This window comes from Zeus faber (assembly GCF_960531495.2).
Source record: "Zeus faber genome assembly, chromosome: 5".
NCBI classification, from domain to species: Eukaryota; Metazoa; Chordata; class Actinopteri; order Zeiformes; family Zeidae; genus Zeus; species Zeus faber.
The window spans coordinates 28,702,777-28,722,020 of NC_137192.1; the positions used below are offsets into that span (position 1 = coordinate 28,702,777).

Consider the following 19,244-nt stretch of genomic DNA (forward strand, 5'->3'; position numbering starts at 1 on the left):
GTGCGGTTTTTAACAACGCACGTGAACATTGCACGAATTAAAAAGTAAATAAAAAATAAATAAATCCATATTTGACTTACAGGCACAACATGTCATTTCTCCCGCTGGGGGATATCGTCATCAAAACCCAACGAAAAGACGGAGTTTGGTGACAACGTGAAGTAGCGTGGGATCATGGCAGCAGAAAACGGCAATAAATGTCACGCACACGCGTGTTTTATTACGTTATCGTCATCTTGTTGGTCGCCGTTACCTTCTCTTCCTTCAATATTATCGGGGAATCCTCCGGGATACGGCCGCAGTTTGCGTTTACTTCCCCCTCGTGCTTTATCGAGCGCTGTCGTTTCTGGAAAGGCGTCGTCTTTAAGATGATTGACAGACCTCTTCTCCAATCGTGTACGCTGTACCGCCCCCTGCCACACCGTGATTGGCTGGGTGATCCGCTATAAATACGACTTGCGTCCGTCATCGGCCTCTTTCTTTCACGCGACCCTATCGTGAGGTAGGCGCTCGGGCGACGGTGTCGTCGACATTAATACGCTTCTTTGTAAAACCCAAACGCGCAAATGAATATGTTGCTCTTCTTAAATTGTTACTAATGTGACGTCACAGAAAACCATACCTTACCGTTTAAGTACGTGAGCTATTTTTCACTTTACCCCCGCTGCGGCCTGCTAACGCCATGCTAGCCAGTTAGCATCGACGCCGTGGACACGTGTGACTGCAGCCCCCTCTGTGTTGAAGCAGCGTTTCTGTTCCGCCGTAAGACTCATTTTACCTTTTACCCTCCGTCTTTGCAGATACCACCTTGTCTTTAAACCGCCTGCTAAGCGATCCTTGGAAGCACTGCAAAGATGCCCAGGGAAGACAGGGCCACGTGGAAGTCCAACTACTTCCTGAAGATCATCGTGAGTGAACCCTAAAATCAGAACCTTACCGGCGAAATGTCACTTGCGTATGAAGGCCATGCAGTATATCCATTAACTTGTAAACGTTGGGGGCGTTGGTCAAATTTATGTCACTTATTTCAGATGAAAATGGCGCATCTGAAACTGTGTCGTTTGCCATTCTTGTGTAAATGACCATAAGTCTAGGTAGTAATGGAATTTGCAGGACAAGTTTCAGTGCAGCTTGTTTAGTGCTGTATTGTCGTTCCCCCTGCACAAAATAAGTTGTTGCCTACTATCCCTGTTTGTCTACATCCCCCGATAGGCAGGGACGCTTGGTTTCAGACACAAACCTTTCTAATTGTATTTATTAACACATATACTCCTGTGATACGTGATACTAAGCACAGCCTTGCTATAAACCTAGTGGGTTATGTACTTTACGTTGTGCCGTTTACGTTTGCAAACTTAACGCCAGGGTTGTGATTATTTACACCTTGTCTCCGATCTCTTTGCAGCAACTTTTGGACGACTACCCAAAATGCTTCATTGTCGGCGCGGACAATGTTGGCTCCAAACAGATGCAGACCATCCGCCTGTCTCTGCGTGGCAAGGCTGTGGTGCTCATGGGTAAAAATACCATGATGCGCAAAGCCATCCGCGGCCACCTGGAGAACAACCCAGCCCTGGAGAAGTAAGGTCAAGTCAGTAAAGTTTGTACTTGCCCTACAAGAATCTATTAATCTTGCAGGAAAAGTTACAGTGTGGCTTGTGCAGTGCTGCGTTGTCGTTCCCCCTGCGCAAAACAAACTGTCTCCTTCTATCCCTGTTTGTCTACATCACAGGCAGACAGGGACGCTTGGATTCAAACAATAACACAAATTAATTTGAGAATGTAGTGGAAATCTGCAGAGTATCTGCCATGTCACTGACTGTTCTGTTTGTTTTAGGATCCTGCCCCACATTAAAGGCAATGTGGGTTTTGTCTTCACCAAAGAAGACCTGGCTGAGGTCAGGGACATGCTGTTGAGTAACAAGGTGAGAATTTGACTTTTTCTTTCTTAAAGGGCACTAGACAACTTTACGTTTACTTATGTCGTTAATGACACCATTGTGTCTAGATTGGTTCCCTATAAGACCACCACTAGGCTATTCGGACTCCCTGGGGAAACTATCGATTTACAGCAGTGCGTCGCAGGATGTGCGTCAATCATCAGCAGAAGGTGGCGCAAGCTACTCCAGGTCATAGACTCTTGACTATAAAAACGATTCATTGAAATCTGTCGAGAAATGTAATCTTTATAGTGCTCTTATCAAGGGAGAAACACAGCTCCCAGTTTACTTGTCTTTGTTTACAGACCAGTTTTGCCCGTTCCAATATGGCGGTGACATTGCAGCAACAGGCCGGTTCACTCAATGCGGCATCCATGTCTGATTGCGCAACCTACACAATTTAACTAAAACTGACAAATTGTCTTAGGTTAACATGCTCCCTTTTTATTTACAAAGTGGATTTCCAGAGCACCCTTGGGAAAACCTAAAGCAATCCCCCTGTCTTAATGACAACACCCGCGATACCACTTTGAAACGCTCCGGTGAAGTTGTCTATTCCCCTTTAACCTTGCAGTTTGCCAAAATTGTATTGTCTCATCTGCTCGATTGAGTGTAATTCTAATAATAGTGTTACGGGGGCCTGTGCTCCACCCATGGGTGGAGTCACTCAGATTGGGGGGCAGTGGTAATTCTAATGTATCTTAATGTTACATAGTACTGAGACACAGATCTGAATGGCTCGCTGAAACTCAGATCCCAGCAACTGACTGTGTTGTCTTGTTTCACAGTTTGTGTTAGTGGGCCCATCGGAGACCCAAATGTATGTGTACCAGCACTGAAAAAGTGAGTTTCCTAATAGGTCCCCTTTGATCATGCAGGAAAAGTTACAGTGTGGCTTGTGCAGTGCTGCATTGTCGTTCCCCCTGCGCAAAACAAACTGTCTCCTTCTATCCCTGTCTGTCTACATCACAGGCAGACAGGGACGCTTGGATTCAAACAATTAATTTCCACCTGTATAACCACCAGACTAGGTACATTGTGGATAAGCTAGTGTGGTGCCACCTGAAAGCTGGCGCAGGCGGAGTTGTGCTGTGTACTTGCATTTAACTGCACATGAGATATTGGGCATATTACTGCATGAGGTATTTGACACTGTACACTAGATTCAAATTATGAGTGGAAAGACTTTTAATGTTGTAGATGGTAACTTGATCTTCTTGCCTCAAACAGGTGCCAGCTGCTGCCCGTGCTGGAGCCATTGCCCCCTGTGATGTGACTGTGCCAGCCCAGAATACTGGTCTGGGTCCTGAGAAGACCTCCTTCTTCCAGGCTCTGGGCATCACCACAAAGATCTCCAGGGGAACAATTGAAATCCTGGTGAGTTGGTACGGTGGCACTTTCATATTCAGTTAATGGGTTCATTTCAGACTCTTCCAGAAGCCTAGCCGCACTCTTTATTTGGCTTCAGTTTGAGGACAGACTGCTTGTTTGACGTCTCCGTTCCCTTTCCTCCTCCCAGAGCGACGTGGGGCTCATCAAGCTCGGCGACAAGGTCGGTGCCAGCGAGGCCACGCTGCTCAACATGCTCAACATCTCGCCCTTCTCGTACGGTCTGCTCATCCAGCAGGTGTACGACAACGGCAGCGTGTACAGCCCTGAAGTGCTCGACATCACAGAGGCTGCCCTGCAGACCAGGTTCCTGGAGGTGAGACAGGGTCACAGAAAACTATCGCCAGAGTTAAAATTCTCATTGGCTTGGCTTTAGCAGCCTTGTCAAGGGCAGGGACAGTGTGGGGGGTGAGCGCTCGCTCGCGTTTGCTGCTCGGGCTAAAATTGTCGTGCGTCCCAACCTGGTGGTTCTGACTGTTGCCATGAAAAGTATCTGCAGGATAAGTTACAATGCAGCTTGTTTGGTGCTGTATTGTCGTTCCCCCTGCGCAAAACAAGTTGTTGCCTACTATCCCTGTTTGTCTACGCCCCCCCGGCAGGCAGGGACGCTTGGTTTCAGACACTGGAGTAGATTTCCGCCTGTATCATTCATCTTGTCGTAGTGTGCTTTAGAATTAAGGAAGCGGTGTTATGAAATGCACAGGGCCCATAACACATTAGAACTGTTCTCCTGAAAGAATATCTGAAATGTAATGTTGGGATCTTGAAGAAAACCGATCCCTCCCAGGTTGGTTGATGTGTGGAGGTTCCTCAATAAGACGTAGACGGGTGCAATGCAAAATGGCTCCTTTATTGGCGCTACTGCAACATGGTCAATTAGAAAAGTCAGACCAAGAGGCGAGTGACGACAAAGACACAACACTATATAGTTTCTCCTAAGCAAGTCATCATAAAGCAAAATAGATGTGACATGTCACAAAGGGACACTTCCTACCGGAGAGGCGCCATTTTAAGCAAAACACCCTGTCACTGCTATCGGATGCCATTCTGAGCGCTATACTACATCAACAGTAACAATGGGTGCGCCTCGTGTTCCCACTCCAGGCAGCTAGGGGGCATCCGCTGCTGCCGGTCAAATTAAACCACCGATCGTTTCTATTTTTTCCAGGGTGTGAGGAACATCGCTAGTGTCTGTCTGGAGATTGGTTACCCAACTCTGGCCTCCATCCCCCACTCCATCATCAACGGCTACAAGAGAGTCCTGGCTGTTGCTGTGGAAACAGACTACTCCTTCCCGCTGGCAGAAAAGGTGAGAACTTGGAATCGTACTAATTGAGATGAGGACTGTTAATGGCCGCTTTGCTGGGTAGGTTACAGAGACGCCCGAGGTGACTCATCGCAGTGACGAGCTTGTAAATGTTGGTTTGTGGCTTTAATTTCAACCTTGTTTTGCGTGTCCGCAGGTGAAGGCCTACCTGGCAGATCCTTCTGCCTTTGCCTCGGTGGCGGCTCCGGCGGCTGCGGCTGAAACGGCTGCGGCTCCGGCTGCCGCTAAGGAGGAAGCGAAGGAAGAGTCTGAGGAATCAGACGACGACATGGGCTTCGGTCTGTTTGACTAATTGACCACAGCAAACGGATGCACTCATCTCAAAGACTGCCTCAATAAACATTGTCAAACTTTATTTGTCTGGTTTATTTCTCAAATGTACCTCTGACTATAATAGCTAACTGCTTGCTGCTGAATATCAAAATGTATGACTATTAAAATTTAGGGCTGAGATGAATTACATTGAAAGTGTTGTGCTAGCACCAGCCACCTGTTGTAACATGTCGTTCAATACATTATAATGGACTGACGGGGATTTTTCCAAAACTAGGTAAAGTTATTCCCTTGGAGTCCACATTTGTCACGTCGTTTTTTTTTTTTTTTGTTTTTTTTTGGGGTGTCTCACTGACCTGCTTCATGTAGTTTAAGCAACAGAAGGTGCTTTACACCAATTCTACATGGCCTGTTAATACTGTACAATTTCAGAACTGCGGCATTGCATATCTTGCCAAACTGTTGGGTAGCGCGGAAGAATCAACCCTGAAACTTGGAAGTACAACGAGTTGCCTGAAAGGATTGAATTGGAATACTGCATGACGATGGCGTTGGTGCCGCAACTAACGAGTGTTCTGCACTGAGAGGAACAGGGATCATCGGACAGAACCGGTGACTGGGTCAGGACAGTTCTGCCGATGCTCCGTGTCTGTGGTTATGGGACGTATTCTGCATTCGATCGTTGAGGTGGGATTCTCAAAGGACGATCCCCCTGACTCGTGCGGTTCTTCCGCGGGGTGGCGCTGTGTCGTGAGGTGGAAGTCCTGTAGCCAGAGAAACGCTGCAAACAAAACGTTAATTCCTCGTACGTTGATCATTTCCTGCGTTATAAACTTGTAGTGTGCTACTCCCAGCCTCGGGTGTATGTTAGCGTCGTTATCTAAGAAAAGGTCGGGTAGCTGCAGTATCATAATGAAAGGCTTCATCCCTCAGTCGTATTTGTTTATATCGGGGTAAGAATTAACATTGACATGGCGCTAGTTTGGTCTGTTTTGACATCTACCGGGACCCGTAGACGACTGAAAGCTAGGCTAATGGTTTAGCTGCCGGTCCGCGTCATACTCCCCCTCAGCGTGTCAGGCTGTTTTGAGGCGGCTGCTCAGTTCGGACATTAAGGACCCGTCAAAAGGTATCCGTCATTTTCCTCTGCTGTGTTATTGTTAAGCGTGCGGTAGTTCGCCCGGACCGGAGTGCCCGGCCGGCTCGGCGCTGTACTTCCGAATAGGGAAACTACAAGCTGAACGCCACCATGATGTCAACCGTCATCCCCGCTGTTCAGTCAATAAGCCACGCTACTGAGGCCTGAAGCCGATTAAACAAGTCGACTAGCCGGAGTCAGTCACTGTAACTGTGTTTTTATTATCGTTGTTGCATGATTCTTGCAACAGTGATTGTACAGATCACAACAATGATAGAGGTAGTAACAATAAATATATCAGCAGGCAGAAATACATGGCGCGCAGTTGATTGTGTTAGATACGTATTATGGTTTTCCGGATTCTGTTCAATGCACAGCACGAGTTACAATTTTCCGATTTTTACGACCAATCAGAAACGAGCCATGGATTTATTTATCGTTGGTTCACGACGTCACAAAGTGACTGTTCTCGATGTAACTAATGTTCTTCAAGTTTCGGTGAGTTTGTAAAGTTTGGACAACAACGCGTATGAAATTGTAGCTTGGGAAAATAACCGGGAAACGTATTTCTTCATTGGGTTCATCTCCAATAATAATATCAACTGCTTGGAAACATGTTCCATAAACATTCCATCTTGTTGTTTATCATTTCATGCTTCATCATTATTCCCATCTTCTCAACTTAAATCTGCATGTTCCATATTATCAATGCACATCGATTCATTATTGTTGTTTGTGGTTTTTGGATCTTCTTCAGTTTTGGAAAGAGTACTATTCCATTCATTGTTCAATTCTACATCCTTTAACCACTTGTTATGTATTCTCAAATACGCCAATGCCGGCTTTCGTCTATTTTTCGCTATTTGGAACAATAACAAAACAAACTTTGTGATTCATTTTCATAACAATAATAATAAATGCATTTTATTTTATAAATATAATTAGTACATGTTAGTTTTAATTAGTACTCCCTTCTAGTTCATCTGTTACCAATCTGAAATTGGAATATTCAGTTGAATAGATGACTTGTCTATATTGTAATGCAGACAACATTTATGGAACGTAAACATTAATTTGTCATTAGAATTATTATGGAAGAACTTGTAAATACTTAACACTTTCTGTCGTTTCATTTAAATCTGCTAAGTTTAGCTGTAGGGAACTGTTTCTACACGACGTTTCTTTAAAATCACTGCTTATTTTTTACTTTAAACCAAACCTTGTCACTGTTATAAGTTACCTTGTTGTGTGTAAGTACATCTGGAGTCTCAGTGACGGCAGGGGACGTTGGGTCGCGTGTGCGTCAACGATGACGTATTCATGCAGGTTTACGTATTTATGGAGATTTACGATAGTAGTTGAACTTACGTAATTTTAGTGGCTTTTTTTGTGAATTACATTTGAATAACATTTGCATTAAGTTTAGTTTCAATGAAATTGGGCTGGACCAAGGCCAAAAATGTTATCACAAAAGTTTTTCTTATTTTGATCGATGTAGATAATTATCTCAAAATATATCGAATAATAATAGTAATAATAATGCTCAATTTACAGTTTTAAGTGTATTCTCCTGGCTTTACCTTAAACACTTAATAAATAAAATATACTGTATATAAACTAAAAAGATAAATAAATAATATCAATATATCAAGGCTGCAGATATTCCTCTACGATCCCATTCAAATTTGTGTGTTTTATTTTTAATATTAAAATGTATCATTTTTAATGCTCAAATTTTGTAGGGGTGGGGGCTTACGCACAGTTTGGCAACTCCGATCAGAGGGATCTTTTCTCCAAAGAAGCAAAGAAAAACTAGATGTATTTAATTTACTCCGTTTCCAACTGCTGCGGAGCAGATTGCAGATCGCTCTTGAAAAAAATCCCGCCTGCGTTCTCACGGCCCGCTGGCATATGTCCCACGGCCCAGTGTGGCCCACGAGCCGGTTGTTGGGAACCTCTGCACATAAGGACATTCCGTCGATGATGGTCGGGTCTATTTCCCATTTTTTTTCAACACATCAGTGTAATTACTGGACATTCTGGTGAAAGACGCACATTCTCTGTAGACACAGTGAATCGCGGAGGAGAGGGAGACACGCCAGTGCGTCGTGCGTCTCCACCGACGTGGACTTTGCAGTTACCTGAATATTTCTCTCTAATGTGCGTTCACTGTGCAACAAACTGGATCAACTTATATTGAACTTTATTGCTCATCACATCTGGATTCACAATAATAATGTATTTTATAACCCTATAAACTAACTAACGAAAATGTACAAGTGTTTGATCAAAATAGGACTTTCTTCACATTCCAAACAAGGTCAGTTACATTTAGGGCTGTACCCGGAGAGATAGGCGGCCGCCTAACCTCCCTCCGGTATGGCACAGTGAAGGACTGATCACGGCGCAATTTCCGAACCTGTCTCCCACATGTGTGTGCCAGTGATATGGTGCCCGCAATCTGCTCGCCAAAACAGAGTGTTTTTATTTAAGATGTAGGTCATTTAATGCCTCTTTATGGAATTAAACGGTGCATAATGGGGACACAATTTTCTCCTGTGACTCCCTTCTCGATCGCCCCCTCTCCATGCGTAATGCGCAGAAAAGAAAGCCGTGTTTATTCTGCTCTTAATTTGTTTAAGTTTTTCTCTTAAAAATTAAAGAGGAACCGATAGCGGCTCGATAAGCAGTATCTGTAAGAGTAGTAGTAGTACTGTTAAAATCTTAACGATACCCATCCCCATGGAGCCCCATTCCTTCGTGCCCTGTACCCGCACTGTTTGAAGTTGTTTAATTTGTAGGAACGGGTGCAGTGATCGCGATCCTTTATATTTATTTAAGACTGATAATTTGTAAAACAGGCAAGTGTAGCGCAGTGGCGTAAATGGAGACTCTAATACGCATCTGCTCTCCGCTGTGTGTGATCGTTTCCTGTTTCCCCGAATGAAACAAACAAAAACAGTGTGTTTTTATTATTTTAGCTGTATTTACTTTTTCCTAATTAAACAAAACAAAAAAACAAAACATGCACAACCTGTGTGTGTGCACGCTCCACGGAGCCTGCAGCGGGCTCCTGTTGGCGCACGGATGCACAAATTATTTACTTTACCACACGTGGATAATTGCGATCAGACGACAAACAAGGGCAAATTGAACCCGACTGAAAGTCCAACGCTGCATGCCAGAGTTGACAACGATCCATGGAGAGCCCGGTGTCCTGGCTATCTCCTCCAGTATATTTTATGAGTGCAGAAGTTCAGTCATAACGGCCTGGTAGACTGTAGTGCCATCACGTGATCTGTGTATTCCATGCGCATGCACGCAATAATTTATACGTCTGTGTGTGGTGGCGCCATCTTGGTGAAGAAGTCATTTTTGATCACAAACTCCATCCGCAAGACTGACCTATCTGGATAAAACTCTCTCCCCTTCGGTGCTGGACCCCTAATAATAATAATAATAATAATAATAATAATAATAATAATAATAATAATAATAATAATAATAATAACAACAATAATAATAATAATAAATATAGCTGCAGGTAGCAATACACGTGGTCCAGTTTAGTCGTGTTAGGTCCATATTACAGTATTCCAGGTTCTGTGAATACAGAACAAGTTACAATCTTTAGAGTTTACATTGAATGCCACATCGGCTCCTCTGGTCTGTCATCTATGTAAATACTACGTTAGGTGACCAGGTCTACACAACTCTCCAAATGTAAATGAGCACTAAGAGACGAAGCCTTGACTTATATGACGTCGGTTCATGATGTCACAGAGCGCCCCGCTCCACAAACTAATCACGCTACGGCAACATTCGTCATCTTCTGGTAAATGTTTTTTTTTGCCAATTCCTTCTACAAATGTAGATCGATGTGGATAAAACTTGCACCACAAGATGTTTTGAATGCCCGGTTCCAACGAGAACTCAGTCATGTCGGTGGGTTCAGCAATTGTCGTGTTTCAGACATTTCTAGCCCGGAAAATGCCAAGAAGATTAATAATAAATATAGCTGCAGGCAGCAATACACGGAGACCAGCTTGTGTGTCAGATTCGAATGTTGTGTTAGATACGAATTACACTTCTCTGAGTTCCCATTAAACAAAGCATCACTTCATATCGACACAAATTACAAATTTTCAGTTCCCATGGAACATAGCATCAGTTTGTGCTGATTTTTGCGCTCATCTTTACATCAGCATTACGTCTAAAACAAGTTACAATTTCCTGAGGTTCCATTGAACGCAGCATCGGCTGATGTAGTGACGTGTGTTTTCCAAGTTGTGGTGACACGTAGAATTACTAATAGAAGGATCCACTTGTTGCGTGTTTTAACTTTCTCCTAAAAATGAGAAGGTGTCTCTGTGGAAGGAAATCACTCCATGTGGATGTTTCCAACAACACGGTTCCATTCAAATGGATTAAACACTCTTCTTTAACTTTTGGGACTAAAATAATACAGACACGATTCAGACACGTTGCTCTGGAGCTGCAAACAAACTCCATGTGTGAGGGCACAAACAGGGAATATGTTTTGGACTGTTTTCAACTCCTTCAGTTTGTATGTAGCGACTGGCTACACAGACAAATAATCCTATTATATAATTATGAGCACCGCGTGTCGATTACGCACATTTGAGTATTTTTCGAGCTTATCGAGCTTGTGCGTCATCACCAGGTGTCATGACATTTCACTGCATATATGTACGACCGTATGTGTATGTATGTGACATAATCTCTTGATCTAGATCTTGAACTTGGCTCAAATGCCGCAAAATGAGGGACACGGCACCGGGTTAGATGGAACAGAATGCTTTTATTTACAAAAAGGGCAAAAGAGATAAAATATCAATTAAAAAGCCCCGCTGACGATACACACACACACACTCACACACATGGTTTGCAACCACTACAGACCACGTCACACACCTTGCACGATGCAAATGTTCACCCAGAGCCACAAGTTGCACATATATAACAAATTGGATGATGATGTCACAAAGCGGCCCGCTCCACAATCTCGTTTCGCTCCACCACCCGACCGGAAGTTTCACAACGTTGCCCTTTCGGCGAAGCACGAACGTTCCACAACTTCCGGTAGATTCCCCCCCCCCACCAATTCCTGCTCCAAATGTAGATCGATATGGATCAAACTCATCCCGGTTCTAACGAGACCTCAACCATGTCCGTGGGTTCAGTGATTGTCATGGTCTAGACACTTTTAGCCCAAAAAATGCCAAGGAGAAAAAATAAAATAATAATAATAATAATTAATAAAGTGCTGGACCCATAATAATAGTAATATATATGAGAATATGTCAGGGACTGCTTCCTTGGAACAAATGAGATGGACTAACATACTGGTCACATAGTAGTTATTCCTGCATGGGGTGTTCATACAGCAGAGCTTTTGAAACTACACATCTCCCGCTGGATACTTTCGCTCCTGATCAACATAAAAGAAAAGACGTTTTCATTTCACAATGAATATAAAAGGTGTAAATGTGGCAAAGCCTTGAAGGATGGAGGAACTGACGCTGAAACAACAATGTGTTTATGTACTGCCTCCGCAGCGTTCGGCCTCAGAACCGTCCATCCTGGCGTTTCCTTGCGTTGACGGCTTGTACCTCCCGAAACAAGAGAATGAGTTTGTGCACAGCGTCCTGGACGAGCTGGACGCCTTCCAGCAGAGGAGTAACAGAAAAAGGTGAAGTCAGAAGCACAGGGCGCACGCAAAAGCCTTTTCTGTTTGTGACGTGAAACTGAAACCGCCGCCGTTACATCTCGGGTAAATCTACTGTTTGACTTGCCTGAAGTGACACGTTTTTCCTCGAATGTTCCCCCCCCTGTGAACCTCCGTCCAGTGTCCTGCTGTTCCCACCGTTTCCGAGCCGCCTTCGTTACCTGATCCACAAGACAACGGAGGCCCGTTCGGATCTGGCCACCTTCTCCGTAGGGGAGGGCTGGGGCCGCAGGGTGGTGGTCTGCTACCTCGAGCTCAGGTACCCACACGTTGAAATCATGTGACTAGAATAACTTCTAACACATTGGGTTTTTTTTTCTTCTGTGAAATCCACGTCGCGTGTTCATTTATTTCTCATCGATGCTATTTGCGCAGGGGTGAGGTAGAGGAAGACAGTGACCCAGAGAGCAACAGCAGCATATATGAAGAGCCCCCACAGTCCAGCGCTAGAAGGCCGAGGTGCAAAGCCGCCAAGGCCCCCAATGTCCCCACGCGGAGCCGAGGGCCCCGGAGGCCCGATCGGTCCCTCTACGTGCCCAGAGCAGCCCGGGAGGGGGCGCACTCGCAATGCTCGCCGGCGCCCTCCAAACGGGCGGACGCGCCGGAGGGGGGCTCTTGTGACTGCAGCGCGTCGCCGGGGTCCTCGTCTCGCGCCGACTCAAGAGAGGACGCGACGTCTTCGTCCCGCGCCGGCGAGGACTCACACCCCGACCAGCCCCAAAACTCACGCCACACAATCTGCTTGAACGCTCCCGACCTGGCCCTCGCCTGGGACCAGAGTCTGTCTTCGTTTATCAGCATGTCTCTGAATGAGGATAGACAGAAGGAGGAAGAGGAGGAGGAGGAGGAGGAGGAGGAGGAGGAGGAAGAGGGGGAGGAGAAGGAACTGAGCCGCCTCTCGTCCAGTCCTCTGAAAGCCGACACGTGCACAGAGGCTGCCGAGCTGACGGACAGAGTAAGTCCGCAGCGATGCCCTTGACCCAAAATGGAAATGTTAATCTGATAGATCATAGATCTTTCTTCCAATCTCCTCGGATCTGGTGAGATTTCCACGTACGGAGCTTGAAGTTGGTGGTGTCATGTGTGAAAGTTTTAGTCGCTGTTCTGACGCACTGTTCCAAACACACACAGGACCACAAACCTTCCCCAGACAGGCGTGGTCCTCCCTTTCTAAATCCAACGCAACGGCGTTCTGTCATTTGTTCAGGTTGCGGCGCGTCTGAAAGACACGGACGACGTGTCCATCGAGCTTGCCCACAACGACTATTCTGTCTTTGAGAAAGTGAGCGTCAACCCAGATGAGTTTGGCCATGTGATCGAAATCTACGACTTCCCCGCCTGCTTCAAAACGGACGACCTGCTGGACGCTTTCACAGAATACAGGTAAGAGCATGGAACAATGTGCCTGTGGTGTGGGGATGGTGGGGTTTGAGCAGCCACACCTGACCTGGATCTAGGCGATTGGGATCAGGGTGGCTGCATACCTGTTGCTCGTTGGTTGGCCTCGGGAGCAACGGGTTAAAACCCCCATCCCCACACTCACTCAGGAGAGCAGCCCTGTCATGACATGTGTCTATCTGCTCCTGGCTAATTCCAACTGGCCCACTTTCTACAATAAACTGGTGTTTACAACCCCCCATCTTCTGTGTCTCTGTGCCGGAGGGCCCCGAAAACACCACTTGGGTGGCGTGTGGCAGCGAAACTGCCACAGTGTCCTCCGCCCACATTGTCCCGACTCACAAAATGTGTTTTCTCTCCACTGTTTCGTTCAGTAACGGTGGGATAAAGATCGAATGGGTGGACAACACCCGCGCCCTGGGCGTCTTCTCCAGTGACCTGTCAGGTACAGACCCCCCCCCGGTGTGTGTGTGTGTGTGTGTGTAAATGGTGCGTGACTCACACTAACACTTGTCTGGACATTGTCTGCAGCGCTGCACGCCCTCTCCATCTGCCACCCTCTGCTGAAGACACGCCCACTGTCCGAAGGGAGCGACAAAGCCAAAGGCAAAGCGGTCAGAAGGGCAGGTGACGCAATTTGTCTTAATATTCTCTGTGGATACGGGAAGGTGCCTCGCTCAGATCTCTGTGATCCGCTTCAATTGAAAATCTTTCCTCCGGAGCCCTCCATGAAAACTCTTATAATTACTGTGAAACATTATGCTATGATTTGAGGCAGCGTTGGTAGTGAGGTCAGGTGGATCGCAGCTTCCAGACAGGGACTAGCTCGGTCCTTTCAGTCCGTGCTTTTTTTCGGCGCCGGTGGAAATATGTCGCCCGTCCCCGCAGAGTTCATCCAGCCCGTGAAGGCTCGTCCCAGGACCGACTCCGCTGTCGCCCGGCGGATGGTGACCCGGGCCCTGGGGCTGCAGACGGGGAGACAGGTCCGGCGTTTCTGAAAGATGACAGGTGAGGAACCTAATGGCTGTCTACTGCACACAGCAAACACTTCAGCTGAGAGTTTAAAATGGATGACCTTCAACCTTTCCTTTGGGGGAGAGGGGGGGGGTGCATTCCTGCATTAAGAAGTAATGACACGAGACCTGCTTTCTCCGTCTGTTTATTACAGAAAATGTAACGCTTTCCCACCTTCCACCATGCATCCTTAAAACAGTCACCAGGGTGTGATAATAATAATAATGACCCTTGTAAAATGAAGGGCCACTGCAAAGCAGATCTGAAAAAACAATCACTGTTGTTACAGTTCATCTAAAATCTGGCATCAAAGTCCTTGACCGGAACTTAATTAGGGCTGCAATAACAAACTGATGGAATCGATAAAATTTGATTATTAAAAAAATAGTTGGCAACGAATTTCATTATCTCTTGGTTTGGAGCTGGCTACGTCACGTCGAACCCATTTGAGAAGTGGCGGAGGAGGAGAAAACTGTCTGACAAGTCATATATTGTACGGGAGCGCTTCACGTTAAAACTTGAGTAAGATCCCTTTTACACTGCAAACCGTGTAAAAGGGATCTTGCACGGTACGGGAGAACACCTGAAAGGAGAGCGGCGCCGTGGAGGAAGGGGACCCGGCAGCAGGGTAAGTCACTGTAAAAATCCTGAGGAAACACGTTCAGATCCACGGCGCGTTGCGTTTAGGAATGAGGGATGGTTCGTCCCACAGCAGCTGGGTCTTCTCGCTTATCTGACGGTGTTTGCTCGCGATCCAGCTTGAATTCAGTCAAATTTGCCTCGGTGTTGCACGACAGGTGTATTTAACTAGCTGGCTAACGTCAGTGGAGGAGCAACGGCCGTGTCGCCCGCGTTAGTCTAGCAAAGATAATTGACACCGCCCGGGGGCTCATCCCTTATCACAATTATGGCAATATAATGATTTAAGAGTGAGAAGCAGAAACAGTCGGCCTCCATATCCCACGGCCTGTTAAAGCCATTCGATGTAGCAAAACCTGTTAACACTTAATGTGTGTTTTATGCTTTTCCTTTTTTATCATTTATAATTTATTATTAGTTTAACAGCTCAGGTCCGTTGATGCAACATAAAACAAATAAATTTTTTGTGTACTTTATTAAAAAAAAAAAAAACAAGCATATATCTTTTGCACATGTTGTGTGGCATACATTTAGGTCTGTTATTTGTGTTAATGTTGTCGACTTGGAATAACATTCTGAATAAAAATATGGAAATAAAATCTGTTTTTGTGTTTTTATCCCATCGATTTATCAAATAAATAATCGACTCGATTAATCGATTATCAAAGTAGTTGTTAGTTGCAGCCCCAACTTAATAACTTAAAAGGTTTTGTAAAATAACAACGTCGTGCAGGGAATGTGAGAAAACCAAAGTTTCCACAAAGTTTCCGCTCTCCACATCCGTGAGCCTGTGGGAGGCGACACGGTGATGAGGGAGGTAAACATGAGACGCCATCTGCAGATGTCGTCCAACCAAACGTCGGGGGCACTCAGCGAGGAGTGCCACCGCCGTTTCAACAAGTTCCTTGCAGCATATTTTGCGCCGATCTCGCAACGCGTGCATCTTCCATTTTCCCACCCAGCGTCAGATATTCTGAAGAGGTCAAGCTGCGGATTTAGCACCAGACGTATTTTCAGCATCAGGGTAAAATGAGTGTTAAATACTTTGTGTCTTTAAATGAACTTGTAAATGGGCTTGGATGACGCCGAGCCTCAAGCTGCTCGTCAAATAACTTTTAATCCGAGCCGCGTGTCATTATGTGCATTTCATCCTCTGCGTAGCACCGTATGTCGGGACAGGAAGGGGTGTTTTTTTTTTTCTTAAAAGTCAAAAATGGTTAATAGTATGTTGTTTTTTTTTTCTTTTTTCTTTTTCGACAAAAAGCAAGCCGTTCACGTGCTGGTCCACCCCGTCACCGTTTAGCAGGAGCTGAGGAAGGTGCCGCCCCCCCCTCTAGTGGTTTTCAAGTGTTGGTGCGGTCCGCCGGCCCCGGCGCCGGTCCCCGTGCTGCGTTTAGTGTCCGTCCGTCCAAACGGCGCCGCCGTGCGTCTACCTGCGCGACAGCCGGTTGGTCATGAGGCCGGGGGAGCTCTCCTCCGTCTCCGAGCTCAGGGAGCCGCCTGGGGGCCGCAAACAGAGAGAAACTAGGAACCGTACAGGACACTCCACAGGCACAAAGTGGAAAGACAACTCCAGAACAAGTCTCACGTCTGAGAGTTAAAGACTTTCTGTGTGTGTGTGTGAGAATCCTAAAGGTTTCTTTAACCGGCCGCATTAAAATAACTTCCGTGGTGGCTTGGAGCGTTATCCAGTACTCGTAACCCTCCTAACCCTAACCCAGTTTAAAGTTTCCTGGAGCCCCCGAAATAAATAAACAGACAAAAACAAAAAAAGCTCCAAGAAACAAATAAATAAACAACCAAATAAACAAATAGATAATAAATCTCCATTTACTTTCCCAGTTTCCCACTGACTCACCATTTTCACTAATGTTCCCAGAGACTAACGTAAGATAATAGTTTCTCGAGCTTGTTTTTAGGATTACTAAATTGTAAAAATGGAAATGGACCTTTTTTTCCTTCTCATAAAGGTGGTGCCAATTATAAACTGCTGTGAGGCTGGCCTGTGGTTTAAAAAGTCTTGAAAGTCATTTATTTCCATTTGAAACCTCCACCCATGTTTCTTTCATCGGTTTTACTGTTACGGTTTTTCAGAAAAAAAAGTTTTATGGTGGATCCAGGAACCAAATGATTCCAGGTTCTCATGATATTGTGAAACAGCCCCTCTGTGTGACCGCTTGGTTCGTGTGCATTGAATACACGTTCTTGCGCTCCATCTCTTTAAACATGTGACACTGTTCTTCATTCGGGCTTCACTTCGACCTTTTCCTTTTAAAATGCTGTGAATCTCTTGTGACGTTTTGTCCGCAGCCGAGTGGCGAGGACGGGGCCGGGCGGCGACGAGGAGGCAACGACCCCTGGATTTAAACAAAATGGAGTTCTACATAGTTTAAAAAATAATTTAGATGTTTTTTGGGTTTTTTTGTTGTTGTTTTTTTTTGTTTTTAACGCCATGCACACGGCGCTCCGCTTTTGGAGGTTTCTATATATTTTGTTAAAAAGTATTTTTCGTAAACACATCGACTTTCCATCCTCCGATATGAAAGCGGGCGCGTTCTTGTTTGCGCTCACTTCGCTGCATCCTCCGCCAGCGATTTCGATCCGTTGCAAATCTGTCTTTCCAGCCCGTTGTGGTTTGTTCTGTCGTTCTAACGTTTTATCAGCCTGTTCCGAAGTCGTTTAAAATGAGGAACACAAAATACTTTGTATTTCACAGGAACTGGCTTTGTGTCAAAGGTAAAGTTCATTTTCGATGTCACAGGGAAACAGTTTTACTTGATGTTGAGCCGAGTGAACGATGTCATTTGTACCGTTGTTCATGTTGTGCCACAGAGTGCTGACAACCTGTTGGCGTGTTGACTGTTTTCATCGTTCATGTTTTGTCACTGAGTTGTGATTTACCTCCCCTACCATTTGAAACTGTTCACCATTAAACAGTTTGTTTTCAAACAAGCGCGTTGAGTTATTTGAGAGGCGTTCCGACGGCGTCGCTCTCACCTATGTGACAGTTGTACGTCCATATCCGATGTCCGTCGTAGCGGCAGCGACACTTCATCATGTTGTTGCTGTAATCCGACTCTGCCACCTCGTAGTTTGGATTGATCACCACCTGAGGGTGGACGGGAGCTCAGCACCAGCAAACCAACAAACCCGTGTTTCCTGCCAAGCACTGTCACTTAACTTCACACAAACACCACAAACACAACTGTACTTTTTATGGACTGGTGATGTAGAACTTGTGAACGAGTCGTTCATTGTGCGCACACGTTTTGAAATGACTCAGGAGTCACTGGTGAAAGCGTGAATCTTCAGCTCACAAGCTAAAAATAAAAAAATTCTTTCTGCGTTTACCATAATCCATATTGGATGTGACACACAGAGCCAGAACAGACTCCTCCGGCAGGAAGTCCTCCCTCGCTCAGCGCGCGCGCTACGCCTCAAATCAATCAGAAGAAGGGCGGGAAAATGGAGTCTTGAGCGAGTGACTCGTCAAGAAACCGAATCTCAAAAAAGGAGTCAAACCTCTCAGCGCCACGAATAGCCGTCACTGACGGCGAGAAACTTTGGAGCTTGTTCTAATAGACACAGAGCTGCTGCTCAGTCTGGAGCTGATGAAGTAGTACAGCCTTGCAATTTTGATCTGGTAACACAAGAGCTAGTTCCGTCATCTAGTTTAAAGGGAAGTAGAATTTTTTTTTCACGTCACACGAGTGTGTCGCCGGTATAAACTACATGAATACATCGTTTTAAAATAAATATTAATAGTGTACCTGGAGGATGTAGTCCCCAGGCTGGACGTCCGTCACGTCGATCCACTGACAGTCGATGTCGTGTCGGTACGTGTCCGAGCAGCCCACGGTGATGCCCTGTGCACCGAAGTTGGCACATTCGTACTTCTTCTGGATGCCTGTCAGGAACCAGTGTCACTCACTGTTTAATCACACCCACCTTTAACACCCAGTAGAGTTCTAGCCTTGAATGTGGGAAAGCTCAGTTTGAGTATTTCTAATTATAGATTTTTTACAGGGATGGAAAGCAAGTGTAAGTACATAAAAGTACCACACTTAAAACATTACTTTGACTGGGGAAATATGCTCCAGTGCTGTTTTATATTGTATGATATTTTAACTTCTGTAATTCCCTTCTTCTTCTTAGGGGACTCCGCAACATTTCAAAGTAAATATGTAGCTTTGTATTCCACTGTATTTATTTGTACAGCTTTACTAAAGTGACAATCTCATAATCACAACCAAAAGTGGTTAATTGATTCAGGATGAAATCGATCCAAGGAGGTCGAAATGTAGAAAAAAAATGTGGAAAATGTAGAATTATACTTTTGATACATGAGTGTGTTTAATATTCAATTAAGTACTTAAG

The 19,244-nt window shown here is 45.4% G+C and overlaps 3 protein-coding genes across 3 annotated transcripts in view; 2 read left to right on the top strand and 1 right to left on the bottom strand.

Moving 5' to 3' along the window:
* The first annotated feature begins 482 nt into the window (after positions 1–482).
* rplp0 (ribosomal protein, large, P0) lies at positions 483–5,011 on the top strand. The gene is made up of 8 exons (XM_080001336.1): positions 483–502; positions 801–908; positions 1,406–1,581; positions 1,838–1,925; positions 3,171–3,317; positions 3,460–3,645; positions 4,498–4,638; positions 4,793–5,011. The coding sequence occupies exons 2-8, from the start codon at positions 855–857 to the stop codon at positions 4,946–4,948; spliced, it is 948 nt and encodes a 315-aa protein (XP_079857462.1). The 5' UTR covers positions 483–502; positions 801–854; the 3' UTR covers positions 4,949–5,011.
* A 6,584-nt stretch (positions 5,012–11,595) lies between these two features.
* On the top strand, positions 11,596–17,650 carry r3hcc1 (R3H domain and coiled-coil containing 1; the record flags this gene model as incomplete). Its single annotated transcript, XM_080001105.1, has 9 exons — positions 11,596–11,780; positions 11,938–12,075; positions 12,192–12,595; positions 12,683–12,771; positions 13,024–13,199; positions 13,589–13,659; positions 13,746–13,841; positions 14,103–14,222; positions 17,178–17,650. The coding sequence occupies 8 exons, from the start codon at positions 11,596–11,598 to the stop codon at positions 14,210–14,212; spliced, it is 1,269 nt and encodes a 422-aa protein (XP_079857231.1). The 3' UTR covers positions 14,213–14,222; positions 17,178–17,650.
* The window catches only part of loxl2a (lysyl oxidase-like 2a), a gene marked incomplete at its 5' end in the record, with an annotated part of 30,752 nt that continues 25,868 nt past the window's right edge, over positions 14,361–19,244 (bottom strand). Inside the window, 3 exons of the mRNA XM_080001106.1 lie at positions 14,361–16,367; positions 17,865–17,976; positions 18,638–18,774. Coding sequence (XP_079857232.1) covers positions 16,297–16,367; positions 17,865–17,976; positions 18,638–18,774 — 320 coding nt within the window. The 3' untranslated portion in view covers positions 14,361–16,296. The remainder of the gene's footprint in view (positions 16,368–17,864; positions 17,977–18,637; positions 18,775–19,244) is intronic.

Excerpts from the sequence above, each read along its gene's own strand:
- rplp0 (XM_080001336.1), top strand. The coding sequence starts at position 855 with ATGCCCAGGGAAGACAGGGCCACGTGGAAGTCCAACTACTTCCTGAAG. Across the intron at positions 1,926-3,170 it reads ACATGCTGTTGAGTAACAAG|GTGCCAGCTGCTGCCCGTGC; the intron begins GTGAGAATTTGA and ends TGCCTCAAACAG. Across the intron at positions 4,639-4,792 it reads CCTTCCCGCTGGCAGAAAAG|GTGAAGGCCTACCTGGCAGA; the intron begins GTGAGAACTTGG and ends GCGTGTCCGCAG.